Genomic DNA, 21811 nt, shown 5'->3' with positions numbered 1-21811 from the left:
CAATTCTTCATAACAAAGAAAATGAGAGAAAAGTTTAACAAAACTAGCCATCAAAAAGAAAAAAAAAAAAAGTCTGACAGTATATCTATATACATAGCTCCCTTCTGCAAAAAAAGCATTGGGGGGAGAGGGAAGGAAGAATATTCTCTTTTCTCCTCTTTTGAGACCAAGCTTGTTCATACAATTTCACAGCATTCAGTTTTCACTGCTTTGTTGTTTTTGTCCTTTCCATTTACACTGATGCAGCCACTGTTTAGATTCTTTCTCTGGTTCAGCTTATTAAACTTTATTCAAGTTCATCTAAGTTTTCCCATGCTTCCCTGTATTTACCATATTCATAGTTTCTTGTAGAGTATTCCATTCATTACATTCATGAAGCACAAATTCCTCAATTGATGAACGTCTATTTTGCTTCCGTTCTTTGCAACTACAAGAAGAAATCCTATATTTTGGTGTATATTCCTTGAGGTATATACCTAGCAGCAGAATTTCTAGGTCAAAGAGAAAGGACATTTTAGTCACTTTCTTTACCTCATACTAAACTGCCTTCCAGCATTCTTGGACCAATTCATACCTCCACCAATACTTGTATTGGTAGGTCCCATCTTTCTGTAACCCCATACAACATACACTATTTCTATCTTTGGTCACCTTTTTCAATTTGTTGCTTGTTAGGCAAAAATCTCATGATTGTTCTGATTTACAATTCTCTTATTATTATTGATTTGGAGCATCTTTTATATGGTTGTTAGTATATCACAGTATTTCTTTTGACAGACCAGATTTCTACAGAGAACTTAACACACCAATGAAATCACCATTTAGTGTCTTTCCTCACTCCACTTCCCAAAATAAAAAGAAATTCCTCCATTTATAGTCTATCTTATTTATTATATGACTTCTGACAAATGATGTCTATAGGCCTCAATTTCCTAATCTGTAAAACAAAGGCTTGGATTTAGTTTCTAAGAATTCTAGAATTACATCTCTATGAGCTGAATATTGGTAATCTCTAGCCTTCAAACAATCACATTCTACAACTTAATTTGAAAAACAACTGTTTGGAATTCAAAATATAATTTCACATAGAAACAATGTTACAAACAACAGTTAAGTCCTCAGGCTGGCCCACAAAGTTATTTAACTTTGTAATATAAGATATACATTTGTTACAAGATAACACAGTGCAAAGTGATACTGTTACAAAAATAATTTTATCAGCTTTGCTGAGTGTTAGCATGGGAAACTCATTTATAATATTGTTCCTACTGGATAACATATTTCATAGTCAACACAAGGGAGGACAGAAGTCCTAACAAATCTTTCCTCATTTTCTTTCTGTCACTAATGCTGAGAAGCTAGAGGATCCATTGATCAACATAGATGCTGGTATACATATGGATCAGAACAAGCAAAGAAATCTATATCCTATCCACACAAGGAAAAATAGTAGCTCAAGGCCTATTTCATTTTTAGGGATTTTTCCTCATGTAGTCCAGCAATTTACATGAATTGTCCATTAACAGTTAGACTACTTCTAAAAGGATGACACACGACAAGGTGTTTATAATATATCTTTACACCCGCATAATGCTTTAATTACCAGATGTTTTCATTATCTTGTCACAGCAATCCCATAAAATAAGGCAATTATTATCCCAGTTTACAGAAGAAATGCTGAGGTACATATGAGAAAACCCAGGTTCAGAGCACTTAAAGAATATGCCCCAGTTCACTTGAATTTTACATGACACAGCCAAGCCTTAAATTATCTTCCAGTTCTGATGTAATGCTATTCCTCCATACTAACACAGCATTTTGTGCTTTTTTAAATTCTTGTTCCTCCTTTTTGTTTAATCCTCACAACTATGAGGTTAGCTGATAGTAAAGCTACTATACCCCTTTTACATATTTGAAGACTGAGGCTCCGGGAGATCTTCCCTGGAAAAAGTTGGATATGAACTTGGGACTCCTTTCTTGTTGTGGAGCATAAATTTGACATACTGCCTCATCTTTCATAAGAATTACTTCATGTTCTTTAGTTTTAAAATCACTCAATCTTATGAAAAGAACCACCACTTGAGTAGGGAATCAGGTTACTGGTCCCTCACTTTGAATAGGTTATGTTGGGTAAATTCTCATATTTGTACTTTTCACAAGGAAACTTCAATTCTAGAATTTATTTACTCACTCCTCACTCAAGGCTACTAAACTTTCCTAAAATCCCATATCCAGTATTAGTTAACAGCTTTTTCCTCGCAGCCACAAAAGCCTAGGTTGGTGCTAGGATACATCTTTCTATACGAAAATAAAAGTGAAGTTAATTTAAATATGACTGACAGCATCTATAATCTACCCCCCCCCTCCAAAATATCTCCCTAGTTTCACATTTGTTGTGCTATGAATTCCGTTAAAAAATTAACTCAGATGGTCTCTAAACAAACGCAGTATTCCGCACAATTCTAAGTGGCCCGAACCGCTGTACGCAGTGTTAAGAAGGATGCACTCCTTCCCCAAACACCTCCTCCTGTCAAAGAAACAAGTTCATTCAGAGAATCCCATTCATTAACCTCCCATCCCAAACCCCATCAGCCAAAGGCGCTGCTAAGATGGGACCATTTACGCAGCAGGGGGCGCTGGCGGGAGGGAAACCAGGTGCTCGGAGTTCAAGCAAGCGCAGGGAAAAGTCACTCACTCTGCACCTGCAGGTCCATCTCGCGCATCTCCGTAAAGCGATCTCGGAGGTCCATAGGCAGCTGCTCAATCACTGTCGGAGAGACAGAACCCGTCAGAGGGGGCGGGGCCAGGGGCCAAATTACGCACGGACGTCCTTGCGTCTGTGCGTGCGAGGAGGAGGGGGCCGAGGGGGGGAGGCGGCAGCCCACAACGAGGCTGCCAGTTACCGTGAGAAAGAAACATCCCCCCCGCCTCCCCCCATTGCTGCCCGCCCGTTTGCTCGCCCGCCCGACGCTCCCGCGGGCAGCTCCCGCCCCGCCTCACACTCACTCTCCAGATAGTCCTCTAGGTACAACATCTCGGCCCTTAGAGCTGGGGAAATGGGGGGAGGGTCCGGGGGTTTGTTTGTGTCACTCGCTGTCGCCGGAGTTTTGTCCCTTTCAATATGGCGCCTCCGCTAGCAGCAGCCGCTCGGCTCGGGCAAAAAAAACACTTTGGCGCCTGACGGCAGTCGCCTCACCGCCGCCCGGTACGTTTATTGGTCGGCCGCCGCAGTGACGTAGACTGGCCGGTGCCTTTTCCCGCAGCCTTATGGGAAATGTAGTTTAGTTCTTGCAGAAGTTGAGAAAGAACCGGCCATAATGACTTCACAGCGAAACTGCATCTCCCAGGAGCAACTGCAAACGGTCTTGCACAAAATCTGAAATGAGGAACCGCGGTCTATTTGTTGACTTTATGCAGGGGGTGCTGGGAGTTGTAGGCAAGTGCCTGACATAACTCGAAATTGCAACTTTTCTCCGGCTCGGCACTATGAGTCGGGATGGCTTTCTCCAAGGTATCCCGGCTGGGCTAGTGAGAGATGAATAATGGAAGGGATGTAACGCAGGTCACCTGGAACCGAGACGACCGAGAGGCAGCAAACAATTTGGACTGTTTTGAAACCTTAACTCTTTGCCAGTATCTTCCTTCCAGAAATAGGACCCATTGGTAGGTTTAGCAAAGGCTTGCATGTGACTGAACGTACTAAGTAGCTGGAATCTACGTTTTTGTCTAGATTTCTAGAGGCATTAGCACCTTCTTTACGAGGTAAGGCTTTGTTGGCTGAGTGCTGGACTTGCATTCAGAAAGATCCGAATTCGAATCCTGTTCTACATTCTGTGTGAGCTGGGGGTTATTTAATCACTTTTCTCATCTGTAAAAAGAGGATTAAACATGGGGTTGTGAAGAACAAATAATATCAGAACCGGGAAGCCATCTGCAAACTACAAAGCACCTTGAAAAGGTTCATTTTTTTTCTTCACTTTTTTTTTCAGCTTCCTTTAACACCACAAAGAAATAAATATTTGTTTCCTTTGTTGAAGCATTTATTAGGTTCCTGTTATATGGCAGGCAGTGTGCTAAGCGCTTTCAAATGTCTCATTTGATCCTCACAACAACCTGGAGTAAGTTATTCTGTCCATTTTACAGTGGGTGAAACTAGGACATTCAGTCGTTAAATAACCTATCCAGTGCTATACAGCTGGTAAGTATATGAATCAGGATTAGAACTCCAGTCTTTATGATAAAAGGTCCAACTCTGTCCACTGTTCACCTTAGATTCACGTAGGAGGTCAACTCCTGCTGACTAGGAACATCTGTTGAGGCAGTTTAAAAAAAAAAGTTTTTAATTTTACTTTGAAATAGAAATTTTCATCCTACTACCTTATCTTTATCTTATGGATTAAAAAAATGAATTGCATCAATTGATAAATCTTGTTCTTTGAAATTTTAATAAATTCCACCCCTTATGTTGATAGCTAACATTCTATATTATTTTATTTCATTGGTCCATATTCACATGAGGAATGAAACAGACATTTTTTAAGTGCTGACTATGTGCTAAGTACTGTATAAGTGATGAGGTTATTCCTGATCAGGGAATGAAATGATGAGGTTAGTGGAAGTGCAGCGAGTTGTGGGAATCCCTTTTGGTTGGGGCAGGTCCAACTTGAATTCTTTGTACCCGAAAAGTTAGACTGGCAAAAAGAAATTTATTGGCACTGAGAAGTCAGCTTTTGCTAGGATGCTGACTTTCTCAATGGCAAGGTTCTGACTGAGAAGTAAAAGTCTAGTAGAGAAAATGATGGGGGGAACCGTGAATCTGCCCTCTCACTTTGGTGGGGAACTCTTGAGAAACTCTCCTTGAACTTTTTGGGGCAAAGGGAGGGAGACTCTCCTTGAACTCTTGAAGCTCTTTGACAGACTTGCCCTTCAGGGCAGTTAAGTGGTTTCATTAAGATTAGCCCAGAACCACTTCCTACTTAGCTCAAATTTAAGTGGTCTCATTTAGCTGGAGATCTGGACCTGATATCTCTATTGAGCTGAAAATTGGCTCAGGACCACTCTCAGTAAATGGTCTTATTCAACCAGAAATCTAAGCCTGAGGGCTGTGACAAGATTGGAAGTAATTTTTTTCAATTGAAACTTAAGTCTCAGATTTCTTCTTTAAAGGGCAACTTTGGGGCTCATTTCTTTTTAGAGGCCCAAAAGCAGGACCCTATCTTTTCAAGGAACCTCTCTCTCTCATTGGCATAGCTGCCTGTGAGGGCCCCTGCCCGCTGTGAGGACATTCTCTTCTCAGCCTTAACCCCTCTTTATCTCTCTGCCAGGACTTTGTCACTCTGAAGTCAGTCTTCCTAGCAAAAGCTGACTCCTGCAGTGCCAACAATAAGCTCCTTTTTTTTTTTGCCACTTAAACTCTTCAGGTTCGTGATTTCTTTCATATTGGACCTGTGCCGACCAAAGAGGGGTTCCCACAACTCTCTGTACTGCCACTAACTGCATCATTAGGATCTCATCTGAGCTTTACTATTATTATTTACTATTATTATCCTCATTTTATAGTTGAAATTGCAGGAGACAGTGTTTAAGTGACTTAAGAGATGACATCTTTGTGTTATATTTTCTTTCTCTCCCAGTATTTAGCAAGGGCTATAATTATTTCATACTTCAATGATCCATGATTTTTTTTTTTTTTTTTTTTACTGTGAATAGTTGCTGGAATCTTTACAAAGTGTTAAGCCATTGGAGTTGATTTAATCTTAGAAAGAGTTATTTTGGGCCAGAACTTGAAACAAGGTACTAAGTGGAACTGATTGAACAAAGCTTGTGTTCACACCTTTAAGAGAGCTCTTAAGTATCTAAGTACTGAATGGAGTTCACACATGTGGGAGGATGAAGGGCTTAGTTCGAATTCACACCTCCCTTATGGCCAGAGAGCACTCTAGGAGATAGCCCAGAATCCTTCTCCCTCCAGAAGGCGGAGTTAACCTTTGGGAGATCACATATAGGGAGCTTTTGAAGCTTGGGCTTAGTTTCTTCTTGTGGGACTTAGGGCTTGCCCTATCTTCGAGGCAAGAGAAATTCATTGCATCCTTCTAACTTGGTGCTGGCTGGAGGCTGAAGAAAGCAGAGGCAGAAGCCAAGGACAAAGCTGCAAGAGCTCAAGCAGAGAGTTAGGCTCAACTAACCAGGCTATTTTGGAAGGAGAGGGATTCTGGGTTATCTCCCAGAGTGCTCTCTGGCCATAAGGGAGATGTGAATTCGGACTAAGCCCTGCATCCTCCCACACGTGTGAACTCCATTCAGTACTTAGATACTTAAGAGCTCTCTTAAAGGTGTGAACACAAGCTTTGTTCAATCAGTTCCACTTTTTACCTTGTTTCAAGTTCTGGCCCAAAATAACTCTTTCCAAGATTAAATTAACTCCAATGGCTTAACAGTTTGTAAAAGATTCCAACAGATACTCCTCCCAGGTAATCCCTTCATACATTATTAGTGGATGGTTTCATAAAATTCTGTAGCCAAAAATATTCCTAATGTAATGGCCAATGCTCTGCTAATGAAGGTTTCAAAGTGTGCAAGGCTAGTAATTCTTGGATGACAGGTAGAGGGCTGGCCAGTATGACCAAAGTCTTTCAGATTGATAGTATTTTCCAGAGTATGCACTTCCCTGATATATGATCTCTGAGAACCCAAGGTCACTTCCATGTCATGTTGAAGGATGATGAGGATTTTATTGGAGGCTTAATTACTTTTTAACAGTGTGTTTTCATTTCCAATGGAAAATAACAACCATTCCCTTTCCTCTTTTCTGATTGTTTCTCATTTATGTTTCACCAAGTCCCTTATATGCGAGAACCATATCCTATTTACCCCAACACATTCCACAGTCTTTTGAAAACATTAGGCACACTCACATATAATAAATGCTAACTGAATAAATATCTAGATGAATGAATGAAGTTTGTTGGGCTTTACAAAGTAGCATTTCTTTAATGAAGTACTTTCTTTTTTTTTTTAATTTAATTTAATTTTATTTATTTATTTTTTTATTTAATAGCCTTTTATTTACAGGTTATATGTATGGGTAACTTTACAGCATTAACAATTGCCAAACCTCTTGTTCCAATTTTCACCTCTTACCCCCACCCCTCCCTAGATGGCAGGATGACCAGTAGATGTTAAATACATTAAAATATAAATTAGATACACAATAAGTATACATGACCAAAACGTTATTTTGCTGTACAAAAAGAATCAGACTTTGAAATATTGTACATTTAGCTTGTGAAGGAAATCAAAAATGCAGGTGGGCATAAATATAGGTATTGGGAATTCAATGTAATGGTTTTAGTCATCTCCCAGAGTTCTTTCTCTGGGCGTAGCTAGTTCAGTTCATTACTGCTCCATTGGAAATGATTTGGTTGATCTCGTTGCTGAGGATGGCCAGGTCCGTCAGAACTGGTCATCATATAATATTGTTGTTGAAGTATATAATGATCTCCTGGTTCTGCTCATTTCACTCAGCATCAGTTCGTGTAAGTCTCTCCAGGCCTTTCTGAAATCATCCTGTTGGTCATTTCTTACAGAACAGTAATATTAATGAAGTACTTTCAAATCTGATATCTCTAATGACTTTGAGGACTTATTTATGTATCTTAGAGGTTTTGTGATACAACATTAGCTTTTTATTCCTTTGAGTTCCACAATATTTAGTTCTTTTTGAATCTGTACTTGTTTGCTGCTCTCATTTCTGAGCAACAATATCCAAAGTACATTATTGCATCCCGATTTCTGGGATTGATGAATTGTGCTACACTAATGTACTTGGATTTGTATTCACATTCAAAACTTATTTATTATAATTATTATTATACTAAATGATATTCAGCTTAGCACACATTCTGGCACAAAGACAGACAACCATAAATATCAACTCAATATCAAATATTTCCTGCAAAAGAGTGAATGTAGTTTCCACCCTGGAACTTGAGGCATTCCTGGAATTTATAGAGAGAAACCTTAAACAGCAACATGTTATTCTCTAGATAGTGTGATTGAAATTTCCATAATAAAATCTCTCTTTTGTTCAGGCTAATTTTTGGATCACAGTGTAAGATGGACTTTTGGTATCATTGAAAAATATACACCTAATCACCATCCATCATTATAGTAAGATTTAATTTTAATCACCATTTTGGTGGAGGCACTCCTGTTTATACTACAGAGTTATGCCATCTGTCTCAACATTAACATTTTGGGGATTTCCTAAATAACACTTTTTGTATCACCTTAAAAGTGGAATTGAAATGAAGCTTACTATTAGAATTATATGATTAAGCTAAATCTAACATAACAGTTCAGTCAAGGATCTACCTTCAGAGACTGTGTAATTAAATATTAGACAAATTAAAGTAATTTGTAATATAAGTGCTATTCAGTGCATTGATAGAGAAATAATCCTATGTGTTCCTCAAGATACTAGAAGTAACAGTTTTGCAGATTAAGGAGTATAGGGTTTTTTTGTTTTGTTTTGGTGTGAGAAACACTTTTTAAAAATTGCAAATAAGCTGCAGAGCAAGTGAATTCTGCCATCTCAATGTGTCATCTTTGACATCATAACAAAAGGGAAAAACCATGGGAGAGGGAAAAAAAAAAAAAAACAGAAAACTGAAGTGAACATAGTATGTGTTGATTTATGTTCAATCTCCATAGTTCTTTTTCTGGATGTAGATGGCATTTTCTGTCCCAAGTCTATTGGGATTGCTTTAGATCACTGAAGCATTGGGAAGAACCAAGAATTTCATAATTGATCATCACACATTTTTGCTGTTATGCCTGTGGATATGGATATTATATATCCATATATTGTATATTCCTGCTTTGCTTGTTTCATTCAGCATTTCATGTAAATCTTTCCAGGCCTTTCTAAAATCAGCTTGTTCATCATATTTAAAATAAAAAATATATTCTATTACCTTGATATGCCACAGCTTACCTAGCTGTATATAGCCCAATTGATGGACATCTATTCATTTTCCAATTCTTTGTTACCACAAAAAGCTGCTGCAAACATTTTTGTACAAGTAGATACTTTTCCTCCTTTATAATTTCCTTGGGATAAAGACCCATTGCTGGGTCAGAGAGTATGCACAGTTTTATAGCTCTTTGAGCATAGTTCTAAATTGTTCTCCAAAATGGTTAAATCATTTCATAACTTCACCAACAGTGCACTGGTGTTCCAGTTTTCCAACATCCCCTCCAGTATTAGTCATTATCTTTTCCTGTCATTTTAGCCAGTTTGAGAGGTGTGAGGTAGTACCCTTAAGAGTTTTAATTTTCACTACCCTAATCAATAATGATTTAGAGCCTTTTTTCATATGACTATAGATGGCTTTAATTTTATCATCTGAAAATTGTTATTATCCTTTGACCAGTTGTCAATTGGGGAATAAATTATCCCTTGTTCTCCTAACTTTTACATGGTCTCATCCTTTATGCCCAAATCATGTACCCATTTTAACCTTATTATTATATGAAGTATGAGATGTAAGTCTATGCCAAGTTTCTGATGTATTATTTTCCATTTTTTCCAGCAATTTTTGTCAAATACTGAGTTCTTATTCCAGAAGCTGGAGAAGAGTACATTTTCTTATAAAACAAGACTATCTTGAGAGGATATACTATTCAAAATCAATTAGATGCAAACCTAAGAATGTCACAGTAATTCATACATTTTGATTATTCACATTTTAACAAAGTCTAGAATTATGTAATATTCTCTCTCTCTCTCTCTCTCTCTCTCTCTCTCTCTCTCTCTCTCTCTTTCCTGAGACAATTGGGGTTAAGTGGCTTGCCCAGGGTCACACAGTTAGGACGCTGTTAAGTGTCTGAGACCAGGTTTGAACTGAGGTTCTCCAGACTTCAGGGCTGATGTTCTATTCACTGTGCCACCTACCTGCCCCTAGAATTATGTAATTTTGAAGGTCTGGGGTAATAAGGTGTTGATGTCAGTTGTAAATCAATAATCAGTAGATACTTTTAACAGTATGGTATAGTATTAAGGATTTTGAACTTGGAATCAGGAAAGACCTAAGTTCTTGTGACTTATTATGACCATGAATAAGTCACTTAATTCCTCTGACCTTCATTTTCTTTATTGTCATTGCAAAGGGGTAATGCAAAAACTTAGGAAAGAATTAGTTCACAGTATTGAAGTCAGTGTTCCATGAATTCATACCTATCTAGTTGCAGTGTACCAATTATGTTAGTGCTAAAGTTTGGTGCTGATGAACTTAGAATTTGTGGAAATCATTTATACCCACAATCTGCAATTATTTACCCCCTTGATAGACTTGGTAGGAGCAAAGTTTTTGAGAAACTTTTATCAAAATTTGTCAATTATAACTGATCAGTGGTAGTGATTGGTAGTGATTTTAGACATTTGAACATTATAACTTGTGATGACCGCGCTAGCACCCTAGATACCTTAGAATCAGCCGGAATCAGGATAAGCAAAAGTCCTTAGTCTTTATTCTTGGTCTTTAGATGCAGGATTGAATTGAATGGAAGCAGAATCTCAGTGACCTCCTTCTCCCTTGTCTACCGTAAAAGTGACCCTGGCTAGTCTTACTCCACCTTCTAGTCCCTCTTACAATCCTCTGTATGTACCAATCATCGAGCCAGCACAGGATAGTGGGAAGGGCCATTTTCCGACGATATGCCCATTGAGTAGTGTTCAATTAGTAGTTAGCCTCAAGTGCTCAGATGTCCTCATCTCAATGCATCGACCCAAGAGTTTCAGCCCTCAACAATAACTCATCAAGTGACATCCCAAGTTAAATGCCTTCTATTTGGAATTTCTCTTATCCTGGGATTTTCCAACATTTCATGGAAATCCTGCTTTCTAAGATTGCAGGTGAGGTATCATTTCAATAAGATTCTGAGCATGTATTCAACCAAAGATAAACTTATGGGAAGACTGTAAGGAAGTCCTACATCAATTTGATGCATCAGGTAGCCAGGCCAAAAAATGTAAAATTTTAATTTCTATATTTACTTTCTCAGTTTACCACATCAATGTTGCATGAATTCATTTCATCCAAGAAACAGGTATGTACAGTCCAAAATGTACTTAATCTATAAAAGTCAACAGTTTCTTAAATGGCAACTACATACATGATCCAAGTAAATTGTTTTTCAGTCGTGTACATCTCTTTGTGACTCCATTTGGGGTATTCTTGGGAAAGATACTGAAGTGGTTTGTCATTTCCTTTTTCAATTCATTTTATAGGTGAAGGAACTGAGGCAAATGGAGTTAAGTGACTTGTCCAGGGTCACACAGCTAGTTTAAACTTTCTGAGTTATCAAACAAGAGGGAACACAAGTTACTGCTCCTTACCTTTGAAAGCCACAAAACAGTAGATTGCTACTGAGGCATTATTTGTTCAGTACACTCAAAAAAAGTGTCTACTGTGGCACATAAATTGACCAGGAAGTTCTATTCTGGAGATAATCAAGAAGTTCCACAACTACATCTATGATGACTTTACAATTTGGACTATTCACAAGCCACATGTTGGGGTTTTTTTCTTAAGGTTGAGACTTCATCCTTAACTGTGTTATCACATAATTTAGACCTGGAGTCTATTTAAAATACATAAATGATCAGCTGGATTCGAATTTTTATTATTGACAAAAGCACAGCCCTGGATACATAAGAATGCAGGTATAAACATCCTCAAATTTCCCACAGCTAGTTATATACCTCAATTGCCATCCTTTCATTACAGTTATTAAACTAAGACTCTGTGAATTAAGAATCCTTCGTCTCCCACAAGGTAATCTGATATAATACTTTCCAAACATGATAGAAACTTCTTCTAGAATGGAGCATGTTATCAATGTGTGTGTAAAGATGAAAACCTATTAGAAGTCTTAGTACTCCAAAAGACTATCTTGTGCTGTCTCTTGAGTTATCCACCTTGAGTTATCCACTCTTGAGTTATCCCTCTGATTCCATTTGTCAACACCTCAAGGATTTGTCCCATGGTGGTCTCTTTGATTTTCCTGTTAAAGCAAGATCTCATTGATCTATATCAGTCAATAGGTAGCATATCTGAGCAGGTCAATTACAAGAGTTGGCAGTTTTTGATAGGCCAACTTGGGGGCATAGTGGATAGTTACAGGGCCTGGCGTCAGGAAAAATCTGGCTTCAGACACTTGGTAGTTGTGTGACCCTGAGCAGTTCACTTAACCCTGTTTCTCTCAATTTCCTTATTTGTAAAATGAGCTAGAGAAGGAAATGACAAATCATTCCAGTGTCTTTGCCAAGAAAACTCTCAAGTGGAATCACAAAGAGTCATATATGACTGAAAAAGGCTCATGTTATCAGAAAAGGTTTTCATTAAATATGAGAATACAGTTTGGAAGCTTCCCAAGTCTCTAAAAACAGATAAAAAGCAGCTTTTCCTGATTCCAACTCCATGAGTACCCATCCCAGAATAAGCTCATTATTTCTAATCTCATCACCATGCAGATGGATGCCTCTTCTCCCCTCTGATTGGAGGGCTGGAAGATGGAGAACTGAACTCCTTGAAAATTCTTCCTTTTTTGAGGACAGAAATTAGACTTTAGTTTACTCTACTTTGTATTTGCATATCTGCTTATATATCCTGCTAACCCACCCTTTGCCTTCCAACTTCCTTTTGTGTGTAGTCTTTTTCCATTAGATTGAAAGCTCCTTGAAGGGAGAGGCTGTCTCTTTTTTCTTATTTATATTCTCAGTGCTTTGTACACATATATGTGCCTAACACATAAACAATAATATTTATTGAATTAAAGTGAAATTAAATTGCATATTCAGTACAGGCTTTGTACTCATAAGGGTTTACTAGAAGTTTTGCTTGAGGAATTCAGCTATTCACAAGCTATCAATATTAATGTACCCATAAATGATGCCACTTATAGAAAAAATTTTGTTATTCCAATGAGGTCATCATATTTTTTTTGACCATTCTACATATTGTATATCAGGGACATTTTTTTTAATGGAAATATTGGGTAGAAGCTACATAGGATGATGTACTACCTGCTATGCATATCTTATCTCCAGGCTGAATTGAAAAGAGAAGCAAGACCTTCTTCAGATCCTGTACCTTTCAGTAGATCCCCTGAGGGAAGATGGCAAGGAGCTCAGCTGACTTCCATCTGCTTCAAAGCAACTTCCCTCTGCTCATGACTTTCCCCTGCTTGCTACTTCCTCTTGTAACTCAAGATTTCCACCTCTTACTGGGATAGATCTCCAGCCCCAGGTAAGAAGAGATATAAGACTTCATTTAAACCCCATGCCTTCCATGTCCTGCTTCACATGTTTGCCAAGGGAAGATTGCTAGAGGCTGGCAGAGTAATTTCCATCTGTGCTAGCACAAGGCAGCTTCTACCTCCTACCAGCCTGACCTCCCACCTTCAATGTGAAGAACCTCTTGTGCAAAGAGGAGTAATCCTCTTTTTGATCTCGTGCCTTCCATCTCTTGCTGTTCCTTGAATGAAGAGGAAAATTGGTGGGGAGCAGTATTTCTATCTTCCATACTTCTATTTCCTGCCTAATCTTCAGCTTTTCAGGGGTAGAGTATTGAAATGATGCATCCCATCCGGCTACGTGCCTACCATCTCATGGTACACTTCTCATCAGTCTAATCACTAGCTTCTTTTGGCAAGTCAAGTAGTATTTTCTACTCAATGATGAATATTCTCATAACTGCTCATACACTATATATACATCTTACTGAGTCTGAAATTCTGTAAGTTGTCATCCAAATCCAATTCACTATCTCCTACCACCTGATTATATATTTCCATTTCACTCAACTCTCCCACACCCAAAATGTCAAAAATACCATCCAACCCTTCCACTGTGCAATCTGAAATGCCTATTCTTAAATGAAACATTTCCCTTCATCTTAAATATTTTTCCCTGCCACTTCTTCTATTAGTTATCACTGCAACTAGACTCCTTACTAATGATACAGTCTCCTTAATTACCCTTTCCAGTATTGACTATATCTTTCACTTGTTACCCTTAGTTGAATGGTCAAGGAAGAAATTAGACTACTTCTTGCTTCCCACTTCTGATTTCAAATTCTCCCCATACCTTCATCACTCAAAAGCATCTACTTTGAGGTTCATACAATCCATACCTACAACCCTATTAAAGATCTGATAGCTGTTATCCCAGATTTCCAAATATCTCTTCCATCAATGAGTTCAATACCTGGCTTAGAATTTTTCTCTTCTCCCTAATACCTGCCCTCATACTTGAGGGACTTCAGTATACATATTGACTACCGTTCTAACACTAAACACTTAGTTCCCCAACCTACTCATTATTCATAATCTCTCCCTCACTTACACACAAAGATGGTCACATCCTTGAAATTGCCATCACTCACAATTGCACCACCTTCCTGTTAAAGAATTTTTAAATACCCATGTCTGATCTTAATTTATTGGCTTTCCACTTCTCCTTCTGCCTTTTCTTAATAAACCCTATTCTTCATCCATACCTTGACTTCCAATGCCTCATTTTCTCAATGTTCTCCCAAACCAATGTCACTATACAGCCTCTCCCATCTTTGCCAAATCTTGACTCCTTCTGTCCTTTGTTAACTCACTATTCCACTCTCCATAGCAATTCTTTCGATCCTTTTCATCCTTCTTCATCCTTTTCAAGACTTTCCCTTTCCTATTCTTTCAGCTGAAAATTTCACCTCATATTTTACAGAAAAAATGAGGCCATTTGTCATGATGCCTTTTCCCTACTTCATCTCATATCTCTTAAATACCTTTTGTCACTGCTCTTGTCTTGCAGGAAGAAGTGATCTTACTCTTTACTAAGGCTATTTCTTTTATTATCACAAGTAATTGCATTCCATCCCCTCACCTCAACAAATTGTTCCTTTAGTCATTCTTTATCACATATTCAATTTCTCCCTCTCCACTGGCTCTTGCCTACTAAAATGTGCATGTCTCCCCCATTCTGGGGGGAAAAATGTTTGTTCCATCTCTAACTCTCTTCTGACCTTTGTGGGTTTTTAGTTGCTTATTGTTAGACCTTGCCAATACAATAAAATCATAATACTCTTAAAATTAGTTTGCACATTCAGTTCCATTCCAATCAAACTACCAAAGAGTTGGTGTATGAAACTTAAAAACATAATAAAATTCATTCAAAGAAATAAAAGGTCAAAAATTTCGTGGAAAATAATAAAAAACAAAATAGAAAGTTAAAGGGTCTAGTAGTAGCCATATTTGAATTTATATAGCAAAGCAACATTTATTAAAAGTATTTACTAGTTAAAAATAGAAAAATTGATTGGTGAAACAAATTGGATTTATACAATTCAAAAGCAAATATAATATGATGAGATTTAATAGGCCTAAGGTCCTCAATTATTGGTATGAGGACTGACTTTCTGACAAAAACTGCAGAAAAAATTGGAGTAGTCCGAAATTAAAATTACAACAAAATTTATATGGAGTAAAGTAGTCTGAAATTAAAAATTACACCAAAATTTCATACTACATGCCACAATAAGCTCCAAAGGACATGGAATTTTTTCTCCTTCAAATCTGTGTCTCTCCTAACTTCTCTCTTACTGTCAAGGTCAACATAAATTTCACATTTCCATAGGCTTACAAAATAGGTGTCATCTTCAACTCTTCATTTCCTCTCATTGCCTCCCACTGTTATATCTTATCTTTTGCCAAACCATGCCAAACTTTTGGGATATCCCTCAAATATGCTCCCCTTTTCTCCTCTGACATTTCCACCATTCTGGTACTGGCTCAGTCTTATTTTGCCTGGCCTATTGTAATTATCTGTTAATGAGTCTTTCTGCTCCAGATTTCTCATCATTCCAATCCATCTTTATCACCAGTGTGTTTTTCCTAAAGCTCAGGTTGGACCATGTTACTCTTTACCACTTAATAAACTCCAGTGGCTCCTCTCACACCTTCAGGATCAAATAAAAAATTCCTTCCCTCTGTCTCTCTTCCCATCATTGTCTCTCTCTCTCTGTCTGTCTCTGTCTCCTCCCCTCTCTCTCCCTCTTTGTCTTTTTGCCCTCCTTCTCTCTCTATCTGTTCTCCTGCTTCTCTTTCTGTCTCTATCTCTTCTCCCTCCCTCTCGTTCTCTCTTTCAGATCTCTCAGCATTCAAAACCCTTCATAATCTAGTCCTCTCCTACCTTTTCATTCTTTTTATATCTTATTTCTTGTTAGCAAGTCCTTGATTCGATGTCATTGGCCTCTTTTTTTTCCACTCTCCCCCTTCCCCTCCACCCAGATATACCATTGCTTAACTCCAGGCATTTTTTCTGGTTGACATCCATTCCTGGAGTGTTGTACCTCCTTTTCTTTCCCTAATGGCTTCTCTGTCTTCTTTTAGATCCCAATTAAAACTCCATCTTCTGTATGAATCTTTTCTTACCCGTCCTTAATTCTAGTACCTGCCTTCTTTTAACCATTTCTTATTTTTCCTATATATAGCTTGTTTGAACATATTTGTTTGCTTGTCTTCTATAGTAGATTTTAAGTTCCTTAAAAAACAGGGTTTGTATTTTACCTCTTTTTGTATCCTTATTGTTTATCATGATGCCTCCTACGTAGAAGGTTCTTAATAAATGTTTCTTGACTTATTGGTTGACTATTGTGGATTTTGATATGGAAAAGATTGTAAATGCATACAATACTTGATATAATTCACGTACTTTTCTATGAGTAATGAAAAAGAACTGGTCACTAATCTATAGTGATTTATATTATACTTTTATAGGGGAAGAACTTCTTTATTCCTTCTTGGAATTGTCCAATATGTGTGCTGCAAATTCTCTATAAAACCTCTGAAACTGATCGAAGTTCTTCAGTAATTATTTGCAAGACAAATCATCGGATACTACAGAAACTTATCATAGTTGGTTAAGGGATTTATAAACAAAACAAAATCTTTGAGTTACCATACTATTCATCATGTTCAAGAAAATGGGACTGGATGGTGATAACTGCTAGCAGGAAATACTGACATACTTCTATACAGAGTTATTTGAGCAGATAACACAGGATGTGCATTTAATGGAAACTATTAGGTGTCAGTAATTGGATTCGGAAGGTTGGAGGGCCTTCCCTCTATATGTCCAATATAGAATCATGGAGTAATTCATTAACTACTATTATATCAGAGCAGCAGATTTTGAACAGGGATAAGAAGAGCTGTCATACTCCACTGTTTTTTGTTTTTTATTTTTGTTAGGATTAAATGGGATAGTACATGTAAAATAATTTACAAACTTGAAAGAGTTGCACAAATGTTAGGTATCAAAGATTTATTTGTAGAAGACACATGACATATTAGACAGCTGACCTTCAAAAAGACTTGAGTTCAAGTTCTGTCCCTTATACCTACTACTGTCTCTGTGACCCTGAACAGATCACTTAACCTCCTAATACTTTAGGCAACTCTTTAAGTTGCAGAGAATGTGCCTGCCTAAATTAGTAGAGAACTTCTTCATCTGAAATTCTCCATAGCAGTGAAATTTCAAATTCAGTCCTTATCTCCAAATAAAATTAAGAGTGTAGGTCTGAGGGACTCATATTGCCTGTCCCCATTTCTCCTTTAATAGTATGTATAGCATTTGGGCAAGAAGTCAGTATCTTCATATATTGCTAAGAATGCATTTTCCTAGATTTCTGGAGGGAAATAAGACTAAATGTGTTCCTTTTTGTATTTAGTTATAAAATTTAAAGAAAATTGGTCAACAAATTTTATACTTCCAAAGAGAAGTATTTCATCTGGTATAATCTTTCTACTAAGATATAAAATGTGAAATTCAATCTTGCAGGTGCCAACAGACATCATAGCTTAGGGTATAGGAATAGAACTAACATTTTAATAAATTTAAATAACAATTCAATAAATATTTTCTCTGTTCAACAAGTACCTATTATGTGAATAGTGACTTGCATGCAAGTAAAGATATTGTTCATGAAATCTTTTACCAGATAAGGAGGTAGTTCAGTTGTATGGCAAAAGCAAAAAATTACAGGTAGATAATACAAGTACTAAATTTGTAACCTTATAATTTACTAGACATTAGTAAAGGAACTAGAGAAAAGATCACAGTATGTTGGATGGATCCCTTATATGGAAGAAAATAAACATGTGTCTCACGGGATATGAAGATGAGGATGATTGCAATGTGTAGCACTGAAGGAAGTACCTACATCTGTAGAGTCACAAATCCATTGTAATATTGAATTATAAGGTAGTCCTTAAAAATTAGTAATGGAATAACATTTTGAGAAGGACCTTCACTCAGTTCAGATTTATCTAAAGATTTAACAAGAAAAACAAAAAAATCCTCATTGTTCACACTTATTCTTGGCTTCTTGTTTTTACCAAAAAATCAGCTATTCCTGTGAATTGTAGGTCCATGATAGAGCAGTTAGTGTGGCAGTTCTATGTTGAACAACTTCAAAAGCATTTTGAGTAGGTAATAGCATAAACAGTAAAAGCTAAAAGTCCAGGAGTGGAATGATGAAGGCCATGAACCAGGTTTACAGAGGAGAAGGAGAAATAACCTAGTGATTCACAGATAAGATTAACAGGATGTGGTAGGTATTTAAAGAGAATGGACTGCTGAATGGTAGCCCAGGGAGGCTGTGACAGTGTCATTGTAGATCAGGAAGTATGTCAATTCCTCTCCCTGGCCTTATGTTTTAGGAGGTGTTAGAGAAATAACAGGAAGCTCAGAGGCTTGCATACACCAATGGATAAAGGGTATTCCAGAGGAAGCTGGTGAGTTCTAGAAGATGGAAGAGAACTAGTGTTAATAAAACAATAAATAAATACACAGTAGAGAGGAAAGAAGTTCAGAGGATCTAGAAAGGCAGGGTAAATTGTTACTGAAAATTTTTTTTTATAAGTTTGAAAATAAAAACCCAAACCCTATGCATAATAGAAAATTACAGGGCTTTTTTTGTTTGTTGGTTTGGTTTGGTTTGGTTTAGTTTGTTTTTTTAATACAATCAATCCTCTTTTATTGCATATTGGATTTTCATTTTTTTGATTGATGTTTAAATTCATGATAAATAGAAAATTGCTATTTTAAAATGTTATGATACTTTGTTTCAGTGTTACTTCCCTTATTTTCATAGAGACAATTGACACTGAACCAAGGGAGTTTAATTAGCTCAGTAAAATGACTGAGGGCATCCACTAGATAGTGCTGAAGGTTTGTAAACATCTGAGCTTTTAAGATAATCATTTTTAATCTTTTTTAAGTCACACTCCATTTGAAAGTCTATTGATACCTTCTTAGAACAATGCTTTAAAGTAATAAAACAATGGCATTATAAAGGAAACCATTATTTTGAAATAATATCAAATATTTAAAAATTCATGAAACTCAGGTTAAATATATTTGCTTTAGGGTTTATCATGATTGAAATTTTCTAGCAGTACATAAGAATGACATGTTTAAAGCTAGAAGTGACTCTTGGGGCCATTTCATGCAATTCTTTATTTTTAGAAATGAGGATGCTAAGATCCAGAGGTTATAACTAACCTGTTACATAGTGTGGCAGAGCTGGGATATAAATTGGAGATTTATACTCCCAGTCCAAATCCAGTACACTTTCTCCTCCACTATGTAATGTCTCAATGTCAAACATGCTTCCAGCTTGACTTGGTTGAAATCCACCAATTATACATCCAGTAAGGGCCTTTTATTCTCTCAGGTTACTTTTTACTGCCAGCACTTAATAAGTAATGATCACATAGTTTTTTTTTTGTTTAATAATATAAATAAAACACTAAAGAAAAAGAAAAATTTTCCTTGCCAGACCCCCAACCTCCTAGATTCTTTATACTCCCCCAGATCTTTAATCCATATGAGAAATTCCCAAGAGCTTGTAGAAAAGGAATGGGGAAAGGGCATTCACTCCCTGCATCTCAGGCTCATTGATTAAATGGGAAAGCAAGGAACATGATATCTGCTTAGCTCACTGTTCAACAGACAAATATAACAATAGTTGCTTGTGGAGTTTGGATTATATACTAGGATATGTCAATCATGGTTCAGTTCCATAGTAACCAGGTTAATCTGACTGCTCCAGATTCCTTTTGTACTACTAATGGGTACTCTTCTATTTTAGCCTCTAAGGCTTCAATATTATCAGAAAGTAAAAAAAGAAAGACACAAAATACAACTGGCCTTTTATCCTTTTGCATTTTTCTTAAAAAATGATGATTGATAATCAAGATCCAGTGGGTTAGGGAGAGGCAGATCATTCCTCTGTGCCTCGATCATCCAGGATTCAAGGCTTGCTTAGGAGGTGTGTGTGTGTGTGTGTGTGTGTGTGTGTGTGTGTGTGTGTGAGAGAGAGAGAGAGAGAGAGAGAGAGAGAGAGACTTCCTTGGACCCAGAAGGAAACAAATGAAAGAGATGAAAAGTCAGGGCAAATTATATTGGGTTATATTTTAAAGTGCTATATGCCTCTGTTACTATTATTAATATCTGTCCATTATCATCCATTTGGAATGCATATGCTTACTTGTAGTGTTGTCCCTATCATTATAATCTGTTAGCCTTTGTCAATTTCAGTTGTGAATAATTCCTTTTCTTTGACCTTTGGGATATTTTCTCCTTTACCCAAAGTTTCTAATATGTGAACTATTATGTCCCAGAAGGTCTTTATATCTATTAATGTTAAAAACTGATCCTTGTATATTGGACAAAAAACAAAAATAAAAACATTAACATTTATAAACAAATAATTAAAAATAAACATATTATATAGAAATAAATTTATTAGACAGAAAAACAAAGTTAATTTCATCTTTAGCCTTGAGATCAAAGAGATTTACCATAGGAATTATAGCCCAGATTGGTCAAAAGGAAATAATCATTTTGTGATCATGATGGGAAAGAAAAAGAGCTTTCAGGACACATTGAAATGAAAACAAAAAAGCTTTGCAGACTTGTGTGATGGTGATGTGTAGAGATTTCAATGATAAGGTTATTTTATTGGAGAAGGATTAAAGTCAGGAATAGATTATCTAACCTTAGATTAGATATATCTGAGTAAATGGAAGAAAAGATGAAAGTAAGGTCATTCATGACATTCTTATAAAGAACTTGAAGTATTATAGGAACACAATATTGAAATAAATTAATTTTTATAAGTTCCTTTACACATATCCCATTTGAACCTTAATATATGGTCTTGGAATTTTAAAGCAATAAGATGATTTCCAATAGTTCTGATAAAGGCTTCACTTCTAAAATAAATAGAAAGTTGACTCAAATTTATAAGAATTCAAGCCATTCTCCAATTGATAATTGGTCAAAGAATAGGAACAGACAATTTTCAGATGAAGAAATTAAAATCATCTCTAGTCATATGAAAAAATTCTCTAAATCACTATTAATCAAAGAAATGCAAATTAAGACAACTCTGAGGCACTACTACACAGCTCTCAGATTGGTTAAGTTGACAGGAAAAGATATTGATAAATGTTGGAGGGGATATGGGAAAACTGGAATACTAAATACATTGTTGGTGAAGTTGTGAGCTAAGCCAAACTTTCTGGAAAACAATATGGAACTGTGCCCAAAGAGCTATAAATCGGTGCATATCCTTTGACCCAACAATGTCTCAATTGGATCTATATACCAAAGAGATCATAAAAAAGTAAAAAGGACCCACATGTGCAAAAATATTTGTGGCAGACTTTTTTGTAGTGAAAAGGAATTGAA

The 21811-nt window shown here is 36.8% G+C and overlaps 1 protein-coding gene and 1 long non-coding RNA gene across 8 annotated transcripts in view; one reads left to right on the top strand and one right to left on the bottom strand.

The window, feature by feature from the left end:
- Positions 1–3211, bottom strand: part of ING3 (inhibitor of growth family member 3) — a 47108-nt gene extending 43897 nt beyond the window's left edge. For 5 of the 7 annotated variants that reach the window (XM_003771555.4, XM_012550997.3, XM_012550999.3 and 2 more), the window contains exons 1-2: positions 3007–3211; positions 2696–2767 (exon numbers count right to left, since the gene is read on the bottom strand). In XM_003771555.4, coding sequence (XP_003771603.1) covers positions 2696–2767; positions 3007–3034 — 100 coding nt within the window. In that variant the 5' untranslated portion in view covers positions 3035–3211. Of the gene's footprint in view, positions 1–330; positions 428–2695; positions 2768–3006 lie in introns of those variants that run through there. The other 2 variants (XM_012550998.3, XM_031938900.1) reach the window with 2 other exon arrangements.
- Positions 3189–21358, top strand: LOC116419356. Its single transcript, XR_004229643.1, has 3 exons — positions 3189–3762; positions 13112–13310; positions 16831–21358. It is a non-coding gene; the product is annotated as an uncharacterized LOC116419356 (long non-coding RNA).
- The last annotated feature ends 453 nt before the right edge of the window (positions 21359–21811 follow it).

Source organism: Sarcophilus harrisii, chromosome 5 (assembly GCF_902635505.1).
Source record: "Sarcophilus harrisii chromosome 5, mSarHar1.11, whole genome shotgun sequence".
Classification (NCBI taxonomy): Eukaryota; Metazoa; Chordata; class Mammalia; order Dasyuromorphia; family Dasyuridae; genus Sarcophilus; species Sarcophilus harrisii.
The sequence above is the reverse complement of the archived record's forward strand: the minus strand, read 5'-3'. Positions and strand labels throughout refer to the sequence as shown.